The sequence below is a fragment of the Motacilla alba genome, chromosome 5 (assembly GCF_015832195.1).
Source record: "Motacilla alba alba isolate MOTALB_02 chromosome 5, Motacilla_alba_V1.0_pri, whole genome shotgun sequence".
NCBI classification, from domain to species: Eukaryota; Metazoa; Chordata; class Aves; order Passeriformes; family Motacillidae; genus Motacilla; species Motacilla alba.
This window is the reverse complement of record NC_052020.1, coordinates 13,166,162-13,191,809: the sequence shown is the minus strand read 5'-3', so window position 1 is coordinate 13,191,809 and position 25,648 is coordinate 13,166,162. Positions and strand designations below refer to the sequence as shown.

General features: G+C 38.3%; 1 protein-coding gene across 7 annotated transcripts in view; it reads left to right on the top strand.

The window, feature by feature from the left end:
• Positions 1-25,648, top strand: part of PLEKHA7 (pleckstrin homology domain containing A7) — a 146,357-nt gene that overhangs the window by 27,152 nt on the left and 93,557 nt on the right. The window contains exon 1 of one of the 7 annotated variants that reach the window (XM_038139896.1): positions 13,859-23,364. The exons of the other annotated variants lie outside the window; for them this stretch is intronic. Coding sequence (XP_037995824.1) covers positions 23,294-23,364 — 71 coding nt within the window. The 5' untranslated portion in view covers positions 13,859-23,293. Of the gene's footprint in view, positions 1-13,858; positions 23,365-25,648 lie in introns of those variants that run through there. 7 annotated transcript variants of the gene reach the window in all.

Genomic DNA, 25,648 nt, shown 5'->3' with positions numbered 1-25,648 from the left:
TGAGGGGCTTTAAATGGTGCCCTGGAAGGTTGGTTGTTGCTTCCTAGGACTTGGAATTTCTTTCTTGGGTTACTGTTTTGGTTAGGGGACTGTTGTGTGCTTGGTTGAAGTGGCTTTTGCCACCAGACAGAGGGCTCTTACAGCTGTTGTGTGGGAGTGGGAGAGGCAAAGGAATTAACATGTGCCTGTTTCTGAGCATTTCTGGGAAACAAAGGACAAGGAAAGTAAATTGTGTCCTTTCGCCACTCTAGGTCATTAAAGGTCTAATCTGAAGCTTTCTGATTTCAGTGAGTTTTGGATTACTGCATGGCTGGGTTAGAGGCAAATTAATTCAACAGCTTCCATTTCATTAGAAGGGAAAGGTGTAAAGTCCTTTCCTGATGGCTGTGGATGAGCACACCACAAATTGGCTGGCTAATAAATTTCAGTGGGGCTTAAATTAATCCAAGAGTGAGCTGTCAGTGAAGGGGATGCTGACATTTCCACGGTATCTTTCCTTTGCAGTCCTCTCCTGACCAGTCCTGGAACACTTGTTTGGCAGCCTGATGCTCCAGCTCACTTCTTTGCTCCAGCTAGAAACACATCCTATGGGAAACTGCTTTCAGCTGAATCCCTTGCCCTTTGCTCTGCTGCTGGGCTGCACAGGCACCAGCACCAGTGCAGAGGAAGCACTGGGAAGGCAGGAGGTGCGACTGTTCCTTTCAGTGGTAGTGGGATCTTTGTTGGACTTTTTAGCTTTTTGGAAAATGATATGTTCAGTGGGACTGCATGGCAGATGAGAATTAAGTAAAGCACATCTTAGAGATTTTTACCTCCCAGGAGAGCAGACGTTTCTTGAGATTTGGCAGTTGTCCTTGAAGTTTGGTTTATCTGCTTCCTTTCTGCAGTAATTTTATCTTACTTTTTATTACATTATCTTTTTAGATCCCTCTTTGCTTTTTATGCCTGTCAGTTCCCTGAGCAGAAAATAGCTCCAGTTAAATAAAAACAATGGATAACTAAAATTGAGTAGTTTTACTTATGAAAGCTTACCTTGGATTTCATGTGAGCTTTAAAATGAAGTTACTATGCCAAAAATCCTTTGACAGAGATAGGAAAAAGTAGCAATTTGCTAAACAATGCCTTTGTTAAAGTTTTATTGGAAGAGCATTAAACTTTTGTTTTAAAAAATGGGCACTTTACCAATGCTTATAGACAATGAATGTCTTGTGAAGTTTAGAATACAGATACGAATTCTTTTAACATAGTTTAGGCTTTAATGTACTATTTATGGGAGCTGAATATAAGGATATGCAGACACACAGGTTAAACCACTGATATATTCTGATATGTTCTTTAGATTTGTAGAATTTCCTGGGGATGGGGCACTTTGTTTTGCTACTTTTTGAGATGGGGAGACATTTCCTTTTCAAGAGCTTTGGAAAATACCAAGCTATTGTTTTGGTACATGGAGAGTTACTGCTGTAAAAAAACTTGATATTTTTGTCCTTTTTTTTAACAAGGAATACAAAGAATCATTCAAATCTACAGCAGTGGTGGGAGGATGTGCTTTCTGTGGGGACACCCTGGTACATTCCATCTCATGGAATGCACTTGGTGTGGCATTTAGCAAAATGTGTTTCCTAACAGCTTCAAGAAAGGGCAGCTAAATTGTAAAGATGAATGCAATGGGAGCCTTTCCTGCAAGATGGCATGCCTTCCTTACACTCCAGCAGGAGGCATTTATTGGCCATGTAGGGAATGGGGCTCTGCTGCTGGACAGCGTTCTTAAAGCATTTGTGGATTAAACCAAATTACAGGAGGCACACTTCTTTGTGTCCCAGAAAGCAGAAGGATTACCTGTCCAGATATAGTTCCTGGTGAAGCAAATTGAAGTGATTCATTTGAGTAAATAGGATAAATTGGTTATTGTTCTTCAGATGTTTATGTAGTCATGTTGGAAACTGCAGCTAATCTGCAATCTTCTGCTGTCTGCTTTTTATGCTAATATAGAGTTATTTTGCAAGGGTTTGGGAAGGAAATCCATTATAGGGTTTATTGATCTTTGTGGTATTGACTGCCTGCAAAATAGTTTCCACAGATGGCAAAACAAACTCATATTTTTTGAGGTGGTGAAATTGAATGTTGTCCTACATCTGTTTTGTAATGAAATCCAACAAAGAGCATAGGAATTGTGAGTTAGGTTTTGGTGTTTCTTTTGCTGTTTTGTTGTTTGTACTAAAGCTTACTAGAATATTTCTTAAGCCCTAAGAGTTTTATTAGAGCAGGTGTGGCTATTTCTGTGCTTTTGGGTAGGGGAGAATTGGGAGCAGTAACTTTTTATCTGCGAAAAGAAATGATACTGGTAGAATGTAGTGGTGATTATGGCATATAATCAGTGAGAAATATTTCCAAAATTAAGCTCCAGTGTGTCAATTGTGAGAATTTCTAAATAACAGAATACTGTTAAATGTAAAAAGAAGAAAGAATTGTAGGAATGAGGCATTTTCTTTAAAATGGGCATGTCACACATTTGATTCTCTGCATTTCTTCACAGGAAATACCAGATTGCATTTAATGCAAGATGGCAATTATTTTAGGTGTCTCTATTTTGATGAGGGGGCTACAGTTTTCAGAATTATAAAAATAGTTCAGAAAGAATTCAGTGAGATTGCAGAAGGAAACAAATTGGTCAGATTTAGACAAGATCTTCCTTCTGAATTGGCAGGCAGGAAGAGTATAAAATTTTATGTTTAAATGTACGCTTTAAAGAAGACAGGTTTAAGCCAAGAATATAATGGTGTATGGTTATAGCTACATAATATCTGAGTATTCCTGAGACAGTGGAAAACAGAAATACTGGAATAAAATGTAATTTGAAAACATTCTTATCAAAACCTGTTTTATGGGAATGCTATATATTTTTAAAAAAATAAGTACTTCTTATTTCAAAAATCTCAGTGTTTGTATCTCTCTGAGATAGACAATGAGCATCAACGGTGTAATTTTCCATTTCTCTCTTTGTTAAAGCTTCATTTTTATTCAGAGTGGGAACATTCAGCTTCATGAAAATAATGGAAGTCTTCTAGTCTTCTGGAGAGTGCACCCAGAGGACCAAAGGAGCTCTGTGTGTGAGGAGGGTCTTTTTGAATTTTGTTGAAACTGATTTTTGTCAGATCTGTTTCCAGGTGATGGGGACAAGGAACTTGCAGTTGGCAAAGTATGTCGAGGCTTCCATAATTCTTTTTGTCAGCCTGTACTTTTCTTCAGGAGCCCGTCAGTCCTCATTAGAGAGCCAGCTTGTTGTGATATGCTAGTTCTTGGTTTGAGACAAGGACTATCTGTTCCTGACCCTGCCTTCCTGGTACTGCTTGTTCTGGGAAACCTGCAGGTGTGTAATGCTCTCTTGGTATAGATTCTTTTGTTGTTTGTTTTCTGCATTTCCCTGCTGTAACATAGTGAAGAGGTCAAGATGTAGAAGGAAAATCGTGTCATAAATAAATAAATTGTGTTCAACTTCTTCACAAAGACCCAGAGGAGCCCTTTGTAAAAAGCTCTTTCGTAGCCAATTGGTCTCCAGCCTTTGCTGCATGGGCTTATTCCATCCCACGAGCCTGCATTTGTCTTTCTTGGATGTCATGAGGTTTCTGTCAGCATGTTTCTGTCAGCATTTCTTCACCCTCCAAATGGCAGCTCTACATAACCTCTAGTCTAGTGTTGTTTGAAACTTAGTAAATTTAGAAGGTTTTTTAAGCTTGGCTTTTGGTCGAATTTTGCATTGGTTTCTTTTTTAGCTCTATGCTGTGAAGAGTGGCTGTATATGGCAAAGCACCCTTAAAGGCAAGCCTGAAGTTTAGCATCTTGTTTTAGCATCTTATGAGCACACAAAGTGCTTATCTATTCTGGCTCAGTTTGCTTAAATAAAGTAATACAGCTATGAAACTTCATAAATTTGGCAAACTGAGGGGTGCTTGTTGTATTGGATTTTTTTTCAAAGAATGGTAGAGAGCTCTGTAAGAGAGATGTTTGCTCAAATCTTAATTGTTTATAGTGATTTTCAGTGTAGGAGCTAAAATATTTGCGAGTAAATACTTTTTAAAACCCTTTTTTTGTTGTTGTTGTTTTCAATCAAACCACTGCTACTGAAGAACTCTGTCAGTGATTCTATAGCAAAAACTTCAAGCCAGTTACAGTCAACTTAAAAATGTCAGTGCAGGCATCTGTGATTGTCTTGCTCTAATTCTTCTGTAAGACTTTCCTGTGCTTGGTTACTTTTCCATGTGTGTTACTTTTCCATGTGTGTTACTTTTCTATGTGTGTTACTTTTCCATGTGTGTTACTTGGATCTTCATTGTCAGGGACTAGAACAGCTTTATGAGAAAATCACCAAATTGCCTTTGCTTCTTTGTGGAATTTACTGAATGGAACTTTTTTTGGTGCCACTTACGACAATAGTTTATATGGCTTGTTTAGTTTTGAAAGTGTATGTAGAAATGAGGGATAGATGGGGCAGCTGAGAAATAGTAAAGCCAAAGAATTATACTTGGTTTTGCTTTATTTAAATTTGTTTTGAGCTACTGTCTCTACAGGGTCAAATTCTGGGTATTTTTGTGGGGTTTTTTGGGTTTTTGTTTGTTTGTTTGTTTTTTGGTTTTTTTTCTTGTAGGGGAAAGGGAAAAGAACATACTAAGGAAATTGTTAGGGCTTAGGAGTTAAGAGCTACTTCTGAGTAAAATGAAAAAAAAACCACCAGAATTGTGCACCTGATTATAATTTATCTGTGGAGTGCAGTAGAATGTCTGGAATCTATACTTCTTTAGAATTGCTTAACATTTTCTAGATTTATTGGCCTCTTATTTATACCCCCATATTCATCTCTCTTCTTTTTTTCCCCTGAGCATCATCAGGGCCTATTTTATTCCTCTTAAATTGTGAATACTAGGACCATCCTTATAAGAAGAAAGCCTGCATTCTCAAGTCATTACATGATTCCAGGAGCTGGGGTCTGAGTAAAGATGCCAAATACCACCTCTGTTTGCAAATGGCAGCTCTTAGCTGCCTGCCAAAAGCTTTTTGTTGGCTTGAAGGCCAGGCTGGCTCAGTATTGGAAATGTGTATTTCCCTGACTAATGCCACTCTGCGTGACTCTTCTTGCTGAAGCACTAATGAGCAAGTGTCTCTTAGCCAAATTTATTCCAGTGTGGTTGTTCTTGTCAGCTGTTCCATGGCCAAGTCTAGTACTTATGGTGTATCGATTAAAAATACATGAATGTTTCATTTAACATAATATTTATTTCTAGCTTAAGTAAGAGTGTAGCAAATCCATCCTCTTCCCCCCCCACACACTTTTGAAAAAAGCACACCTAAGAAAAGCTGTGTGACAAGGATTGTGGGGCTTGAAGGGGCTGTAAAAGCACTCCACTCTTCCATCAAAGTATAGCATTCCATGCCTTCACTGTCATCCCTGATCAGTCAGGAAAGGTGATTCTTCATTTTGGGAACAGTTAAATATTGCACTAGGTTGATGAGAGGAGGGGTGGAATTTCCCTTGCTGGAAGTAGTCAAGATTCATTTTAGATGACTCTGGATCATCTGAAGTCTCATTTTCAGCAAAAGATTGGCCAGGATGATTTCCTGAAGACTCTTCATGTCTAGGCTTTTCTGTTTCCCTGTGATTCCTCACTGGGAAAGAGTGAGGCTTACACTCCAGAGTCTTCCCCAGATTAATTTGTGGCAAGATTTTGGGTATTGGGTTTATCCTTTTATGGATGAGGCAGGAATATATTCCTTTCTCTAGACCTAGTTAGATCATTTGAAGCTTTTAACATCTGTGCCTCAGTAGGTTGGACATCCTGGCTGCACAGGTTGAACAGCAACAAAGTGGGTTTCTACTTCTGGGACAATCCAATGAATCCAGAGCAGGCTGGGATTCCTGACATGATGGACTTAGGATCATATCAGAAGAAGGTATATTCCTAATGAAATTTTGTATGATAATTGAGCTCCTACTTTGCCAGCAAGAAGAAAATGCCCTTGTCATTGATTTGGTTGGTGGGGGAGTAAGGAGGAGATTCCAGTACTGTTGCTGGGACCAAGGCAGTTTAAGGACACAAGAAAAGAAGAGTTAAATCTACTTTGCACAGTAGCTTAGCAGGGTAAACTCATAACAGATTATCTTCTAATATGTTACAGATGAAAGACTTCTGTTTAGAATTCTTGATTTAGAAGTTTTGAAGTTTGAAACAAGTAGGTGTTTGCACAATTGGAGAAGTTTTAGAGATGGAGCAGAATCCAAAATATTCACTGATATTTACAAACAGCAACAAGTTATTTGCATGAGCAGTGTTACGAAATACTGGTGAATTGCTTTTTGTTTCTGCTATCTGCAAGCAGGTATTGACTCAGTTGTGTCTTCTGATTTTCACCACTTTGTTATCTCATGGACTGATAATTGCACCTGAGGGGTTTTTTTGTTTGTTTGTTTGAGGGCTTTTTTCTTTCTTTTTCCTGTATGTACCAGATTGTGTTAGAAATAAATGTAGGGAACTGAAGATTCTGACTTGCATTAGCTAGTGGCAGTCTGGTATCTATTGGTCTCCTGCCATTCCTGTTTTTTAATGAAGGTATTTGTATTCTCTGGTATTTGTACTCCTGGTTGGTTGGTTTGTTTTTAAGCAGAGCAGTCCTGCACCCCACAGAACAGAGGGCTATCAGATGTCACAGTGTCCCATCTTCTGTTGCTCTGCCTCAGACACCAGCTTGGCTTTGCTTCAGCTCGTGTGTTCCCTGCTTGTGCTGTGTTTTACCAAATCCATGAGCCCTGGCTTGTTCAAATGACAGAGTGCTTGATGTGTCCTGATCTCTTCCCCAGGTACACAAAGCCCTTTTCACACTCACCTATTTGATGGTTTCTATATGTGGATCATCTAGAATGCAGCATGATAAAGACTTGCTAAAAAACAGTTGAAGGCTGCTTAAAATATTTCTTTGTCTCTTCTGAAAATACCTGTCATGGTGTATCCTGGCACTGAATTTTATCTTTTTCACTGCCATGTCACAGAGGTGACTTATGCTGGGTACCTCCTGCTTACTGATCAGTTTACTGCTGGCATTCATTATGCATTATCTCTGCATTTCTCTGCTTTCAGTTGTTAGGTCGTGCTTTGGATCTCATTTTGAATGTTCTATTTCTCTTGCTTTTTAAACTTCCAGGGCTTTTTCTTCCTTAAATTTGTGTTCAACTAATTATCTTCTACATACGAAAACTTTCGTCTCATAATTGAAAAAAAAAATTGTTCATGCAGTATTTATCACGTTACATCTGTGTAAAAAGTAGTGTTTTCTGATAGTTTCTAACAACGAGAGATGATACTAGAGTAAAAAAAATAGGAGGGAAAGTGTCTTGCCAAATACACCTTTTCATTTATTTTCTTCTTTAATTGACAGGCTGTTGTGCAATTCCTCTTGCTTCTTTTAAGCTGGTTGTAGGCTCTTATGTCACAATATGGCCATGAATATTTCATTATATTTTTGAAGTGCCTTGCTGAAACTGGTAGAAGTGGTGGTTTCTAATTGCATCTGTGTAGTTCTTTCACATAACTCAATTGCTGTCATGTTTCTCAAATTAAACTGATGTTACTTAAAGGAACAAAAAGCTGTAAATTCATCTAGGACTGCTATTATGATGTTGTTTTTATATAGTAATGCACACAGATGTACATAGCAGCAACAGAGTCTTGATTTTAGACTGTGATTTTTAAACCTAGTAACTGTCCCTTCAGATGGAAAATTTGGCTTCTTGCTCTGCTTCATCTCTTCTGCTTCTTGCTGCTGATAATGAGGCAATCCTCCTCTGAAGCTCCAGCTGCTCCCAGGCTTTGCTGCTCATTTGAAAAATCCTGTTAAGCAGAGGAAATGTGGTAAAGCCCTGCTGTTGTCTTGGCCAAAATAGCTGCACTGTAAAGGTGTGTGGAGAAGAAAATGGGAACTTTCTGGAGGAATGATAATTCTCTTAGAAACCATAAATGTTTGGAAAATGGGGTGTAATGACAGCTGCTTTTTTTCTCTGATGTGGTACTTGTTTGCTGTTCAGTGAGTGTAGTGCTTAAAAACAAGGATGCTGCTGGTTTGTTTTAATCTTCTTATTTTAAACCCTCAAATTAAGATATGGCCAGTCTTTGCAATCAGTGTAATCTGAGTCAGATTTGAGAAAATTAGTGTTAACCACCCTTCTTACCATAGTGCAGATAAAACTGCCAAGACATGAAAAGAGATAGGGAGAGCTTCACTACAGCCAAAAAGCCTTCGCTGCTGCTTTTGGGTGTTACAGCAATGTTTGCTCTGTCCAGGAATGCCAAGCCAGAACAAGTATATCTATCCTGTATTTCATGGATTAGAAACATGTTTTGTTTGTGTTTCTCCTAGCTTCTATCTAAACCAGACTCAAAATTTTTGCATTTTTCCTTTCCTTACGGATTCTTTCAGTGTTTGTTAACATTTAGAAGTAGGGTGAGTGGCAGTTTACCTTTGTTTTCATGGAGTCTCAAGATTGCTTCTTTTAAGCAGTTGGAAATTATTCAGAGAGAGTGCAAACCTGCAGATTGGTAAGGTTTTTAGGTATATTTAAGCAAAAGTACTCAGTAACGTGAAGGTGAAATAAATCAAGATACACTTCTCATCTTTAAGCTCTGTGTAGGCATTCTAAGAAATGAGTGAGGGCTTAGTGCACTTTTAAAGGTTGTAGACATATATGAAACTTTTAACTGAGCTGGGGGACATCACTCATTGTTACTGGTCAGTCTTTTCTCATCCAGGAGCTTACTGTTGCCTTGGATCAGCTAAACATAACTCTTTATATTGTCTCTTCATCAGCTGCTGTCTCAGGGATCTGGGTTTCTTTATACTCTACTGTATGGTTTGAAAAAGTCAGAATATTTTGCTAGAACTTGGTAAAGGAACAATTTGTGGTGACTGGTCTGAGGGGAGCATTGGCTGACCTTTTCATGTGGGAAGCAATGAGATTTTGGATGTTGGAGCTTCAGCAAAGCCACGCTTGCAGCACAGTCTGAAAAGAGTGATTTGCACTAGTAATAGCTTTTAAACAAAGCCTTTCCAAGCATGGTGATGATATTTTTAATCTCAAACCTATTCTTAATCAACACAGACTTAATTGCTGTAATTTGTTCATAAACTGAAATCTATGCAGATTTTTAACTCAGTGAATTTCATGCCTTATAAAAGTATACAACTGCCTGTAAATCGTAGTGATTTGTACACTGGGGAGGGTCAGTAAGACAAAGTGCCAGATTTTCAGAATCCTTCTGGCAATGGGATCCTGCAAGTCATGGTCTTGTCCTTTTTGTAGTGCAGAAACACTGAAAGCAAACAGAACTGGATGGAAGGTCATTCTTCAGAAGAACTTCATAGATCTTGATTGAAGCATTAACTTAGTGCTTCACACAGGTGTGTAGACTGTGCAGTTGCCATAGACTTTCCAAAGCAGAATATACAAATTATACAAAATCCAGTGGAATGTGTGGGGAAGCTGCATAAAACTATCCCTTGTCAAAATACTCCATAGGGGGGTAGTACCTTATCTTTCTTCATAAATTGCACCTGTGAAGTAGAATGATACTCCTGTGGAATTCTCAGGACTGAATCTGAAGACTGTAAAGCAGTGTAAAAATGGCAGTGTGAAGAGGGGGAAAAAAGGTATTGAACACAATTTCTAGAGCAGCTGAGGTCTCACTTTGGTATGAGTAGGAATGTGCATTGTCATTTAGCACTTCATCAGAATGGTTTATGCTGCCATCATGAGGAAATTTTATTACAAGTAGCTGTTCCTGCAGTGTGGTACTTGTTCATAATTTAAACAATTCCCAGTTAAGATTATTGAAGCACCTTTGAAATGTTTTTCAGCATGCTTACAGAATTAATAGCATACTTTAGGTAATTAAATTGGTTTAAAAAATATTTTGAAATCTTTCAAGCTCGAGCATTTGGAAATAATATAAAAGTATAGGTATAAAAGTGAATCTGGGAGGATCTGGTGTTTTTATGCTTTTGTTAATTAATTTTTTAAAAGAAATCTGGTGAAGCCTGCAGTGTACTTCTGACATTTTGAATTAAAACCCAGAGAACATCTTCTGTAGTCTTCTAGATCATTATTATGCTGTTTTTAGCCTACAATGCAGAAGGAAAAGTCTTCTATAATAACACATCACTTATGATGTGAGGTTTATGGTGTGTCTTTAGGCTGAACAAACACTTAGGAAGCTTCTGTAGTAGAATTGCAGTGCTTTTCTCTGTCTTAAATGGCAAAAACTAATCTGTTGGAACACAAGTAACCTGGGAATGGCTTTGACATTTTGGGATGTTAGATAGGAATAAATCAAAATTTGAAATATCTAAAGTCTAGTCTTAGAGGGTAAAGTTTCACAGTCTTTGGTGTTCCAGCTCTAATTTCTTTATAGTACCAAACATGTCATGCTTGAGGGGATATGTTTTCTTGGTTTAGAGAAATCCATTGAAGAGAATTTTTTTTTTTTGTAGAGCCATTATGATTTTAATTGGAGCTTCTTACAGAATTATGTTTTCTATGCCAAAAGCTTAGACCCTAATGAAAACTGTTCAGACAGCTTCACAGAGCTTCAGAGTGCTTCTCTGTGCAGAAAAGCTGGTTTGCATATTGATACATCCCGTGTCTATTCTGTTTTAGATGATGTCCCAGAGCTGGAAGACAGGTCCACAAATCATCAGGCATTTTATGTACAATCCTGTTCTCTTCAAAGGCCATCAGTAACACAGACCCCTGAGTTTAATGTTCCCATCTGTTAACTTAGTATAGTGATCCTTTGGAAGTTCAAAAATTGTGTCTCACTTTATGCTTAAGACTTTCTTTTTCATCATTTAAGACTAATCTGTCTCCCCTTCCACCCCTGTTTTTTAAGTGAGAAAAAGGTGTGCTAAAGTAACCAGGAAGTAAGGTGATCTTTAGCTTTTGAAATCTAAATGCTGTGGAAAAATAGGTGGTCTTTTTTCATTGGGTTTAATTGTTTTTAATATATTCATCAACTATTCCCTTTTAGAATTTAAAATTAGCATATAAGTAGTTGTGTACTTCTTGGTAATGAGACAGCTCTGGTTTTTGAGGGGTGGTGCAAATATGAAACAGTATTTTCCACAAAGCTAAAATAAAACTCAGAAGAGGGTAAGAAGTAATAATTCCACTAGGAATGGCCAGAATAGCCTAATCTTCTATTAAAAAAATTAAAAATCTGGTTTGCAGATGCCTGGATATGACCAGAAGTTTTCCTACTGCAGACAGTTCCTAAATTCAGAAGGTGTTAGGGACAGGGGATGCAACAGGAGTCTTGGAAAATGGAGGAGAAGAAGAATGAGTCATGAACATGGTGAAGTGGTGTTAGGGAAAACTGGGGCCATCTGAGAAGTGGTTGGTCAAATATCCAAAATAAGTGGATAGAACAGTCTAATCAACTCAACTGCTAAGGAATGCTTTTTAAACATCCCTCCCTACAGGCCAGGGATTGTAAGCATTGATTTTACATGTGGCTCAATGTGGAAAAGGCATTTTTGGCTGCTCTTGAGAAGCTGTTGGAAGGATGGCAGGGGCACAGGGGTTTCAGCAATTCCATGTGCTCTGCAGGAAGACATTCATCCCCTTCTGCCCCGTGTAGTCTGTGGGAATGAACAATGTGGGAACTGGTGTCAGGCTAAGTGAGTAATTACTACTGCATTTGTGTAAAGTTGAAGAGTGAAAGTTTGTCAGCTCAGCTGAGAGGGAACAGCTTCTTCCTGATGTTTCTTTTTTTCTGGTCTAATGCACCCCTAGGAAAAGCTGTCTGGGACCTGTTTGCTGTTGCACCATTATGTAAATATTATTTCAAAGCAAGAGTAACTTACTGTCTAAGTGACTGTCTAATATTATTACAGAATAAAATGTTCTCCAGGGAGAAGAGATCAATGTTATCTTTTTTAAACTTTGTGAGCACCTGCAATTAAATGTAAATTAATCGAAAACAAATGTTGAGTTTGGATAGATTGTCACTTAGTTGCTAGATCTCACCTCTTGGTTTATTCTAATGGAGGTACTTGTATAGCATTTGCTCCTAGAACCACTTCTTTGCATGAATTTTCATATCTCATTTATAAGGTAAGTAAGGAGTAATTGGATTATTTCCAAACTTCTGAAGTTTTTGATCCTGTGGTGATGAGGAAAATATAAGCTGAGGTAAAGGTTTAATTTCTCACACATATATTTGGTGAACAGGAAAGGAAACAAGGCTTGCAGTTTCACAGATTTTTATTTTATTTTATCTGATTTTTAGAATTATATCCCTTAGTAAAATGAATGTGGTAGTTTTGCTTTGTATTGTTTGTGTTGCATTCAGCAATGAGAGTAAAGTCACAGCAACTTGGTGATAAATGACATCCCCCTCAGCCCCCTTCTGCTCCCAAATGCAGGAAGAATTTCAGTCATGCATTTGTAACTGATGGTAATTTGACAAAGGCATCTCTGTGTATTTGCAGCAAAACAAAACTCATATAAAATACATATGCTTTGATGTAAGTGGCATTGGGTTGCCTAATATTTAATTTCAAATTAAAAGCTTTTTAGAGAAATTAAGGCAAGCACATATCTTGCAACTAGATTTATTAGGAAGAGCTTTAAGGCAAATCTAATTGAAACAATGTGACTGACTTATATTAGCATAATGCACTATGTAATTGTTTTAACACAGTGTATTGTTGAGACAAAATTTAGTTACCAAGAGCACTAACAGTGAGTTTTCTGATTGGTTTGTATGGAAGTTGGTAACAGGAAAGTTTTAAACTTACTGAAGCACTTAGACCAGAAGTAATTTTGTATTTTGAAGGCAGTTTTAAAATTAAACATAATATTTCCTGGTAATTTAGTTGCTTTGAAGTAGGAGTCATGGAACATGTCAATGCTCCTCTAATAAATTTCATATCTCCCCAAAGTGCAGAGATTTTTAATTCATAGATCTGAGGAGAAATTAACAGATTTAATCCCCTCATCCATAAAGTGCTCCAATTTCACAAGAATTTCCATTAAAATCACTCATGCCATAACTGTTTGTGCTTCGCTTCAAGTAATTAATCAGAGTAGGGATATTTTCCTGAAAGAATATATTTCATTTGGCTTTACAGAACAAGCTGATAACTTGTTCTAGACAGGAGGAAACCCAGAAGGTGGTTGTCTGTAAACTTACCTCTGCAAAGCTGCTGTGATCTCCACCACAGAAGTTGTGTGGCCAGGGACAAATGCTGAGAGCTAATTAAAATGATGCATCATTTAAAGACCTGTGTCCTGGTGTTAGGAATTACCTGGGATATAATATCATAATTTGGGTTTCTTGATATATCTTGATTTAAATTTATTGCCTTTATCTCAAAACACATGAGAGAATGATGGCACTGAGTGGATGTGGTCATGGTGGGGCCACATGTAAGTCACATCAGTTGGATAAATCAAGTGAATTCTGGTTTGTTTCTCTTAAGCCAGCCTGAAGCATTGAAGCCAATATGGGGACCAGTTTTGGTCCTTTTCCTCTGCGTGGTTGAGCTGTTGGGAGGAAATGATGGCAGTGTGGGCGGTGTTCTGCTCTAATCTTCCCTCCCCTTTCTTTCCCTGGGCAAAAAGAGAGGAGCGAAGGCATTAATGAATTTTTTCCCGGCTAATAGGGAGAGCACAAGCATGGTCCTTTTCCATGACTGTGCTTCACTTGTGAACGGTTATGAATGTTTCAGGCTTAATGATGAGAACTCTTGAAGGCTGACTGGAGCTGACGGGTCTGCAAACAGTGTTATGAACAGGTACTATCTTAGGTATGTATCAGTGCTCAGTCCTTGCCAAAAAAAAAAAAAAAGCTTATAATGTTATATTTGAAACTGTATTTTTTTTCCTGTGTGCTAAATGCCTGAGGTAATATGAGGATTTTGTACTGATGGCTTGCTAGCCCTTTTGACTTTTCCATCCTGAAACTCTGAATGTGCACTGTTTACTTAATGACGTGTTTTGCAAAGTGTGCTTTGTGATTAGAATACCTGTCTGAAAGTTGAGTGCTGTTATCTTCAATCATTAGGGCAGTGAATATCAGATATTGCTGCCTTTCTCTCAGTAGTTACATTCCAGATTTTTGAAAAATCCTGGTTGCTTCTTGGTCTTTGTAGACTTAGCCTTCAAACTGATGATTAATTCTTACCAAAGAAAACAGGTATTTGAATGATTTCCAAAGCATTTAAACATATTTTATTATGAGGGAGAAAGAAATGCTTCCATTCTAATATCTTCTGAAGTAATGAAGTTGCTGTAGCAACCCTGAGCTTAGTTGCAAATCAAATCATGCCTTACCTTGGCTTTTTCTTGCAATGCTGAGTCATAGGTTTCATGGTCCAAGTTTGAGTCTGTATCCTTCACTTTGTTATCCTTGTTGTTCTTAAGGGGAGGAAAAAAGAAAATCCCTTCTCTTTTGAAAAAGCACCTGAGGTTAGGTGGTCAAATGTTGTAAACATGAATCATTTCATGGGCTTCAGGAGATTAATTGAAATGTAATTAGTGATTTTTGTGTGTGAGTCAGTGTACATTGTAAGGGATGTCCTGTTTGTCTGCTCTGTTTTGCATAGACATGCCCGTGAAAGCACATGGCCCCTGCTACCTTGTGTGTTGCCATTCCTGGTGCTTTTAGATTTTTTTTTGGTTTTGTTTTTGTTTTTTTGCAAATATCATTGTTCTTTGGAATTCTGTGCAGTCTGTTCCGTTCTTAACAGTGGGACTGTGGGTCAGATGTGCATTGTATAATGTCATGGTTAAGTTTAATTTCCTCCACTTCAATATTGGGTATAATGTGGAAATAATAAGCATGTAACAGATTCTTGTGTAAGGGATAGAAAGGATTCTTTAGCATTTTTTTTTCTGAGATCAATGTAGTTTAATATAGAAAAAATGCCAAAAGTAATTCAAGTTTGTTTACCAACACAGAATGAAGAGTTTCAGTGGTTCACTGCTTAAAAATACTTGTATGAAATATTTACGTTTCAGAGAATAGATTAATAATACTTTAGTTTGTAGTCCTGATTTGTCATTTAGTGGCACTTGAATTGACCTAGAAAATAAAAATTTTGCTATGAAAATTAAATTTCTTAAGTGCAAATACAAGTATAATAAAAAGTGCCATCTGTCTAATTAAGCAAATGAAATATTTCTTCAGGGAGGCAGGGAAGACATAAAATTGATTAAAACTATGTATGCAATGTTTCTGTCTTTTAACAAAAGAAAACTCACCCTTTTTAGTAATCCAGATGTGCCTGTGGGGACGAATAAATAAAATCCCATAGATGTAATCCAAGAATGGAAGGATATGTTGTTTCATTTTTTTAAATGCGCAGATTATAATACATGAAGTTGAGAACTATAAAAAAATCTTGACTTGATTCAAGTAGGGAGTTTTCACAACAATTCAGTGTAGGTTTAGGAATGAAATTGATATTTTCCTGAGTGTGAACTTTTATTTGTTTCATCCTTATGACCTTCAACTGATTTTAATATGCTGGTGTTGATGCTAAAAATATTTTATCAAGAATATTTCAGATTACTTGTAACAGTGGTAATAACTGAATGCAAGCCAGCTCTGGTTTAGAAGCCTTAATTAGGAAAGCTTATTTGGGAAGTGGTTTCATTTATCACCCTGACCTCAGGAGTTTGTACACCCAACAGTTTCTTTTTACTTTTGTTCTTTGGATTACACAAAATGCCAATTTAGAAGTGAGGTGACAGTGCTACACTTGCCCCTACTTGTAACACTTTTCTGTCACCTGATAGGTGATTTACACCATTTGCAAGGCATTGTGGTTACAGCTTATTTTCTATTTTGAATTTTGAAGGTTATTATTACAGATAAGAATTTATCAGGGCTGATAACCTAAAATATATATTGATTAAAAAGCACACTGTGTGGTGTCCCTCTTGTGCAGAAGACTTTGAGTTATCCTGAGCCTCAGCAATAGACTCCTGTCTGGGTTTGCAGTCCTACAAGTAGTATATTATTTACTCTGGAGCTTCACCAAGGGCCAGCAAGCTGAGTGCCATTAAATAGGCATCTGTTTAGTTTGTATTAATAAACTGTGTCTGTGGAGAGAGAAATTTGTGTGAGCTACATTCTGGTAGCTCACACTAGTTAGTATTTGTGTCATCATAGAAAGTAACCTTGCTTTCTAAATTCAAAGTAATTTAAAAAATTGCTTATAATAGCAGCGTTCTGACTTGTACATTTGTTTGAGGTGTCTGTTCCAATTAAGTCACTTCAGTCCAATTTACTTGCATGCATGCTCAGTAATTATGCAATACTAGATTTCCTGTTTGTTTTTAGCAAACTTTAGTTCCTTTAAAGTTTACTTGGCTGTCTCAGGGTCTTGGTCTGTGGTATTTGGGGTTTTTATTTCCTTCTCTTTTGTTTTTTTTTTTTTTTTTTCCAAATTCAATCATTTTAGTTTTCTGTTCAATATTTTCATGTCACTTGACAGGAAGTATTTGTCTCCATCCAGTGTAATTCATATTTAAGTAGGATAAAGTAGCTTAATCCCATTTCTGGCTCTGCATATTTTTTTTGTCTATATATAATAGTGTAATGTCTACATGAACGCTATTTTTCTGGTTTTTAGAAAAGTAATTTCAGATTTAAGAATACGTAATTATTTCATACCGTGAGAGGCTGTAATTTGATTCTCCCATTATCTTTGAGCTTAAATGTGTAATAACTGCCGATTCTACAGCACACAAGATTTATACTCTTGTATTTACACATGCAGCGAGCAGAAAATAGAACTGTCACTCTGAAATGGCCTCTGTAGAAGGTACAGGCCTTAAAAAACCTTTGCTCTGTAGAGTCCTGTTTTCCTGGAAGAGCAGTTTCCCCCTTGCTGGTAATGCCTGTGTGGCCAGGTGCTGTTTGCTCTGTTTCCTGGGTAAAGGTCACAGGGCTGATAAAGAGTGAATGTGGTGGTTGAGGGTAACATTTCCTTCTAGTGTTAAAGGTGAAATCATCCCCCTTAGTTCACCTAGGTTAGAATTCAAGGACGTGCAGTGCAGGCTGTTTCACGTGCACAGGTGCAGAATAACTGATATCTGTGTGTCTCCAGTGATTAGGAGAATCCTGGAAGTTAGTTTCCAGTTGCAGGTTACTTGAGGCTAATTGTTTCAGCTGGAATTGGAGTTGGAGAGGAGGGCAAGGCTCTAAGCAGGGTCCTTCACCCTTCTTGTCTCGGTCATGGTCAATGCCTTTATGTGTGTGTTGTTTCATGACTTGCAGGAGGTTAATTTACAGCTCGGGTGTTCTTCCGTGCCCCAGAAGACATCCTGATGTTTTACTGCTGACAAGAATGCTTCTTGTTCCTCCTGCAGATTGTTACAGGCTGGTTCAGACAGCTGCAGGGCGGAATGGCCTGGCTGAGAGCACGGCACCTGGTTACACAGCAACCTACTTGTGGTTTTGGGTGTGCAGGCAGGAGGGTTCACTGCTCTAGTTCAACAGGACAGGGTTATCTCTGCCAGGCAGAGTGCCAGCCGTGCTCAGTTACTCATGAATCCATTGAGAACCTTTGGCCACAATGAAGAGTTGTTTAGCTTCTGCCTGAACACTTGCTGAACAGTAAAGAAACATGCACTGGCTATCTGACAATCTAGATCCAGATTGCAGCGTATTAAACTCAGTTCTAGTGCATGGTTTTTACCCATGTTTGATGTCACACAGTATGTGTGAGAGCCATTGAGAATTTTGAGGCCGACTGCTGAAACATCTGGTGGTAAAAGTTACCTAAGCTGTGGAGTAACTGAAGTCAACGATGATGGCTGTATTAATGTGCAAAGCCTGAAGAAGGGTGCTGTCTCTTGAGCACTCAGAGGAGAGTGAAAGAAATGGAGCCTTCAGCTGCATATAAATGTGGAGTGCCAACTTGCAGGAAGAGTGAAAAAGGAAAGAGAGAGAGGCGTGTCACATCTGGCTTGGGCACAAAGGCTGGGATGGTGTGCTCTGGGTATTCATGGCAATGTGTGAGCAGTGCTTGAACGATGACTTTTGACTATTTGATGTGTTACTGGAATGTGTCAGGTCAATGGAGGCGGTGCAGGCTGTCCTGTAACTCCTGGTAGCTTTTGGGTAATGCTGGTTAGGTGGCCTTGCAAGTCAGGGTGATAGTGTTGGACTCTGAACATCTTTACAGCCTTTCTAGTAAAGCAGCCAAGAACAGTTTTACATTTGGGCTAAAAATAAATCTTATTTAGGTAAGACTTTAATAATTCCTTCCCTCTTGTTCCACATTGGAAAAATAAAGAGATGTTAAGAATACCATTTCTTAATCCAATAAGAATGTCTGGAAGGACTCAGGTAGCAAGTAGACATGTAAGTCTAGTAACTCCACCAGGAGTTCTCAGATATTTAGATTAAATTCCAGACACTTTTTTTCAGATACAGGAATTATTGGTCTGTATAGCTTCCTCAAAGGAGGCTGTAGCGAGGTGGGGATTGGTCTCTTCTCCCAGGAAGCCAGTGACAGGACAAGAAGAAATGGCCCCAAACAGCACTGGAGGAGGTTCAGGTGGGACTTCAGGGAGAGTTTTTTCACTGAAAGGATTGTCAGGCCTTTAAACGGAGTGCCCCGGGAAGTAGTAGAGTCACTGTCCTTGGGGTGTTTAAGAAACAACTGGACGTGGCACTGAGTGTCGTAGTTCAGTTGACAAGGTGGTGTTTGGTCACAGGTTGGGCTCACTGATCTTGGAGGCCTCCTCCAACCGTAATGGTTCTGTGACCTTAGATAAAGCTTCTGGATGCAGAAATGTGTCTGTGCCTAAAATATAACCTACTGCTATGTCTTCCCATTACTTTTACTTCACTATTCCTTGAAGGACAAATCCTTAATGGAAATAAATTCCTTAAATTTCAGATACTTTATACTTCAAGGCTCTTACTATTTCTACTTTATGGAGTTCCATCAGTCTTGTCAGCTTGTGTGATTGCAGGGAGGAGTGAGTTGGCATTTTACTTTGCAAAGGATGTCTTCATCTTTTCCTTTCCTCACTTCATTGTGAGGGCAGTGAGACTGGCCCAGGTTGCCCCAAGAAGCTGTGAATGCCTCATCCTTCAAAGTGTTCAAGACCAGGCTGGATGGGGCTGTGGGAAACCTGACCTAGTGGAAGGTGTCCCTGGCCATGGCAGGAGGTTGATCATTAAGTTCCCTTCCAATCCAAGACATGTGAAATCTCCTTTTGGAGGAGTTTTAAATTTGCAGTTGGGCCCTGTGTTAGCCAGTGAAAGGCTGGGTAGGTCAGATGAAGAAGTACTGGGGAAATTAAAAAAAAAAAAAAAGGAAAGAAAAAGAGATGAACTTTTTCCTTGGTATCCACATGTGAGATTTGAACTCTACTGGTTATTAACACTTACTAGCAAAAGAAACAATATTTAGTGAACCCACTAGTCTGTCTCAGGGAAGAGTAAGAGAGACATCCATCGGCTGTGAGGTTAGATGACTTTCTCACGTTTTATTTTTCTTCAAAGTACTGATGTTTTTTATAAGTCCTCTTTCCTTCCAGCCACCACTTGTGGGTTGTTCAGGTTTTGGGAATTTTGTTTGTTTGTTTTTCCCTATATTTATATAGAGTTAGTCTGTAACTCTGGGTGAGCTTTGAATTTCCAGTTAGAGTGTCCTTCTTCATTTGCAAATTTGCCATTATTCTTTAGTATTGTTGAATACTTCTTTATTTTTTGTGTTTGTACAGAAAGGAGGGAAAGACTTTCTATTATGTCATCTAAGTACCGCTCATTATATTGACTATCTTTGCAGTATTTTTTTTGTGAATACGGCTATTTTTCAACTGCATCTAATTTTATTTTATATGTCTTGGTTTTGTTCTAATTCAGTGTCTAATTTATTAGACACTAATACAGCAGGCAGCAAAAATATCAGATATAGCACTTTAGATGGGAGTAAATTACTGATTTATGGTATTGATGTTACCATAACTTTCACGTGACACTTCATTCTGTTTTTATGAATACTGAACATTTTATGTGATTGTATATCAAAATGCATATAATTGTCTACAGAATGCTCTCAGTTCCAGACTTGATGGAATTGATTGTTAGTTATGAGGTTAGTTTCTATTTCTTCTTCAGCCTGACTTGGCTTTAAACAAATTTTCCATTAGTTTACCAGGGATGCTACTTGTTTGAAATAGCTGAAAATGGTCAGGGATATGTTCTTCTCCAGTCTTTCAGCCTGTTCTTGCTTTCTGAACTGCAGTTAGATCTCAGTTAAGTATTTCATACCTGTTCAAGCAGCAGCATTAAATGCTCTAACAGGTCACTTCCTTCAGTACTAAGGTCACTGTAAATTCTGGAGCAAACGGTATTTCTGTTTCAAATTTATTTTCTTGGTTTAATTTTGTTCCAGCAGAGTAATAAGTGTTATGTGGCATGCTGTGCCAAACAATACTAAGGTGGTTATTTTTAAGTGAGCTCGTTGGCTCGGAAACACAGAAGTAAATTTCCAAAAGATGTGACTGCAGCTGGAATGAAACCCACTTGTCTCTTTCAGTGGAGGGGGTGTTTGGCAAGTGAGGTCTGGATCCCAAAAGTAGTTGTGTTCTGCAATCCAGCCTGCTTGTGGAACTAGTTAAAAGGGGCACTTGTTAAATGCTGGGTTTCACCGTGGGGAGGCTTTCCCTTTGGTCCTAACCAGATTTTCTCTTTCCCTTTTCTCTGTCTTAAGCCACACTTTCCCTTTCTGTTTCCTAATGGCTGAAGTGGTATGATGGCTACCAATGAAGTGGTTCTGCTTCTGTAAAGATCATCCTAAATACTGTTTTTGTCTGCCTATTGTCATCTCACGTATCCCCATCTTTAAATGCTGTGGAATGCTGTCCACCCATTTAAGAACTGCACTTTCCACCATATTTTAAAATTTAAATGGCTTTTATATTTAAATTGAAATTTCAGAGCAATAATGCTTCTGTTGTGTTAGAGCTAGGAGCAGGAGACAAAAAAAAAGCTCTAGTCTGAATATTCCCACACATCTTTTCCCTCAAATGCTACAGCTGTTTTATCCCTTCATAAATCTTTAATCAGAGGATTTCAATACTTAATTACAAAAAAAAAATTAACCTCACATCATTCCTTTGCTGTCAGGCAGTATTTTCCTTATTATGTGGATAAGCTAGGCATTAAGGGACTATGTGATTTTTTTGCAAAATGTCATGGCAAGCCACTGGCAACCTCTAAGGCTCCTAATTTATAAGCCTGTAATCTGCTGACTTGACACTAACATTCTTTTTCAGCTGGTAAATCCAATGGAAACATCCTAAATCCTGGTTGGGACTGGGGGGAGTTACTCTGAGCTGGGAATTACTGCATAAATGTGCTAATGCTGCCATTATCAGTGTTGAGAAGACACCAAATAGAAGATGAGTAAATACACAGAATAAAAGTGCAAGCGTTCCAGGGGTGTGCACACCAGGGAACTCTTCAGGGCCAACCCCAGCAGGGCAGAGGAATCACTGGCACCTCCGTCAGCAGCTGTGGCCATGGGGATGGAAGTTCCCATTATTTATCCCAATGCCCCTGATTAGGCAAAGGGGACTCAGGTTTAGTAGTTCTCTCTTCCCCTCACATGCACACAACTTTTTTTGGTGTTCCCCAAGTAGTTTCTGTGGGTTGTGAGTTTTTGGACTGAGTGCTCCGTGCTAAATGTGAGAGAGATGATGCTTTTTCAAGTCTGTTTGTAAAATTTCAGTGGATACCACATTATTTGTGCTTGAATTGCCTTTTCAAGCTTGCTGTTTACAGCCAGGAGAGAGATAAAAATTTATGCAAAATAATTACCCAGAAGCTTCTATGTTTTTCCAGACATACCAGTTGGGCAAATAAAAAACAAAACAACCCAAAACATTTTTGGGCAGACTGTGCTCTCTTTGTTTTCCTGGCACTTTTATAGGATTTAAGGAATTGGAGCCTTATGCAGTGACTTACATCTTTTAAACCAGACTTTTAAAGGTACCTGGGATAGTGACAAAGTTTTGTACCATTTTTCTTACGATGGAAATATCGATTATAAACTTGAGATAAACCAGGTGAAACTGATTTTTCTTTTTCCAAAACTCAGATAAAATAATATGAAAGCAAATAGTGTGTCATGGTGTATAGGTATTAAACCAAACATTTTAAAATTTTCCAGGGCAGCTAGCACAGGTAATGAAATAATTAAAAAATCTTTTATTTAAAATTTTGCCTAAATTAAGGAAATCCATGTGTGAGGGCATTGTACGATCTCCTTAAGAGTAGTGTAGGTAAATAATGATTTAAGTCTATTTGACATTAGTCATGCCACTGGGCAATACTGTGACTACTCACATGTCTTCCTTTTTCCCTCTTGAGGAAGGCATGCCCAAATAACTTTAATGTAACTTACCATTGTACTGTATATCAAAAGAAACGTTGCTTTTGATATTTCTTTGATATAAGCAGTAGTAAAATACTGCAGGGAGGCATGCACATAATTTTATATCTATATTCAGTAGCTTAAATAACGTGGTTTAAGATCCCATCTTCCTGCTTTTCCCATAGTTGGGGGTGTAGCATTAGAGGATCCTTCTTTAGCAGGGGAAGCTCAGTATGATTTTTCGTGCAGCCGGGGCCGTGCAGTGCAATCTGCTCCTGCCTATAAAACAACAGTGTGCAGTGTCATGTTTAGATGATGCTATTGTCCCCAAGTCCAAGGTCACGGATCTCGTGCGTTGGGAAGGAGATTCTTGCCGGGGGCCGTGAGGATGTTTCACCTGCAGCGTGGCTCCTCGCTCGCTCGCCCATCGCGGGGATTTGCGGCATTGGCAATAAGTTGTGCTGGCTGCTGGCTGCCTGCCAGAGCAGGGCTGCTGTTCCAGGCAGCAGGTCCCTGCCTGAAAGGCACCGTGCTCGCAGGAGGAATGCGGTGCAGGGCTCTCTGCCGAGCCCAAACCCACGGGCTGTCCTTGCCTCGCCGAGACAATTGCGTGTTTATGATTTGGTAGTATGTGATGTCATGAGGGTGTTGGCTTTTAGGAATTTCACTACTGAGGAAGCAGTTTGAAATGCAGGCAGAATCCTCCAGACCTTCGAATGTGCACTTGGTTTCTTTTTAGTTAGCTCTGAACAGAGGTACAGATGGATACGTACGTCCGTGTTTTTGTAGTAAGGAATTAACATATGGAATATAGAAGAGATTTAAGTGGATACAATACCTGAAGGCAATGTCGAGCCAGTCTGGATTTTCAAACTCTCTTCCTCTACCAGGATATCCATTCTTCCAGGTGTCATGCAGGTATATCGTGTTTTAAGTTTTACCTTATAATGCAGTTGCATATAGAGCTGTAGCATCATGAGTGTGTTAACTGATGTTTTTTTCCCCCATTTCTTTGTTCTCAGAAAAAAATTATGAAATTGGAGAGTTAAGCTGAAAACCATAAATACTATTTTAGAATGCTACATGGCTGACCTTATAGTTAAGTTCACTTTTATTTAAAGCAAATATTTTTGTTTCTAAGCATGCTAAATATTTTCGGAGTTTTTGTAACTGGAAAAATGAAGTTGTAACCTTGGAGATTTTTTTAAAGTGAGTTACGTATTCAGATATTTCTATCATTTATTTGGAGCCAGATATCTATGGTGTTGAGAAAAGGAAATCATATAGATTTCTAAAACATGAATGATTTAAAGTCTTTTCATGTATAATTACATAAGGTAAATAAACAGAAGTACTTTCTGACATTTTGCTTCTAAGACAATTCACACAAAATGTGCACGTGTGAAAAGGTTATAAATACCAGTGTTGTGCTAAAGCTAAATTGTAAAAGCTTCTTATTTTATCTTTTTGACTCAACAGTCCTGTTTATTAATAATTCTTCCTTCTGAAAGTACTGTATAACAGTTTTTTAGTGAATGGGCTGGATCCTAACCATGAAATTACTCTTCCTGCTGTAGAAGACTGTAATATTGCATAATAATTAGAGGAAATGTGTTACAGTACTTCTGTGGCTGAAAGAGCTCAGGTTTCTGGCACACCTTAATACAGGAATGTAATCTCTCTTTACTGTGCCTAAATCTGAAGTCCCTGCAACAATAACAGAGGAAGGGGAAAATGGGAGTTAGGAAAGGAGTTTTATGCTATTACTCGTCTTTCAGTAAGACATATGAAGAGAAGGATAAGAGAATAAGTCAGTTATTAACATACTCAGACCTAGAGAATGAGTCTGACAATCTCCATAAACTGCAGCATAGACAGTGGTTAGTTTGGTAAGGCTGCAGTGATGGTCACTTGTGAGTAGAAACAAGAGTGATTCTGCATAGAGTTGATTTAAACACTTTTTAATATGTTTCTTGAAATAAATTCACATATTTGTACCTCTGTAACACTACTGGGGCTGTCTGCTCAAGGGTACCAGAGTTAGCCCTTGAGAGGTCAATCACAGTGACTCCTCAGAGCTGGTTGTCCTTTGGCCTGACTTCAGTGGATGCTGAAGTCTAGTAACCTTTCTCTTTTTTGTCTGGACATTTTTTTGTAATGAAAGGCATGAATAAGCTGGAAATTAGACAAGAGAAATTCAGTAAATGGCAGCTGATGTGAAAACCTTGTCTTCCCACCCATATGTTAGGTGCTGAGTCAAAGTCACAGCTTTTCACTCCTGCTCCTTAAGATCAGAATGTCCAGAGCCACAACCCCATTCCCAAGTTTCCACAGTGACCTTCTGGAGAAGAATGAAGGTCTCATGAGTGGGTTCCAAGTCCTCTGTTGTGAAAAGAGAGATTAAAGTTCCTGAACTTTTGGATCCCTGTTGCTTATCTGCATTTTGGTTTTAATTCTCTCTTTCTGTTTCTTACGTGGTTTTAAATAGTTATTCAGCATTTCAATGAAGTCTGTGTTTAATACTTTCCAGATAAGATAATTAGTTTCTGTTATATGCAACTGAGCTTATTAAGATCCTGCTTTATGTATGTAAAATTGGGTGGACGTACTTCTTTTAATGACTAAGTCATTCTGACTTTGCAACTCTGTTTCAGTACCTAAGAAATTCCTTACATTGTCTACAACTACTGATAACTGTAGAATGTGAAATTAGTACTCCTGCAGTCCTTTTAGAGCTCATCCTTAGTGCAGAATTTTTCTTTCAGAACAGTAACATACATCCATTTTTGCTTGTAATTTTTGTTTGTAGTTTTGGGGAGTAATGTACCTTACAGAGACAGGGCTGAATTAGTCTCCACTCTAGTTGTCATATTCTGGTGAGTGAACTATTCCCAGTAAAATAAACAGGCAGTGGGACTACTGTTTATCATAATTGGTTTGTGATCATGATGGGTTTGTGATCTCTAGTAGAAAGGTTAGTGTACATTATGCTAGACTTTGACAATGCTATATTGACATTATGCTGGACTTGACTATGCTATATTGACAGAAGCATTCAATCTGCTGTGGCTTGTTGTTGAGATGGCATAAAAATCCTGAACAGAGTTCTGGAAAAGCTCTCTCTTCAATAAGCTTTTTGCTATTTTTTTTGTAGACAAAATTAATTTTCCACAGATCAGAGTTGTCACTGGGATTGCTTAGT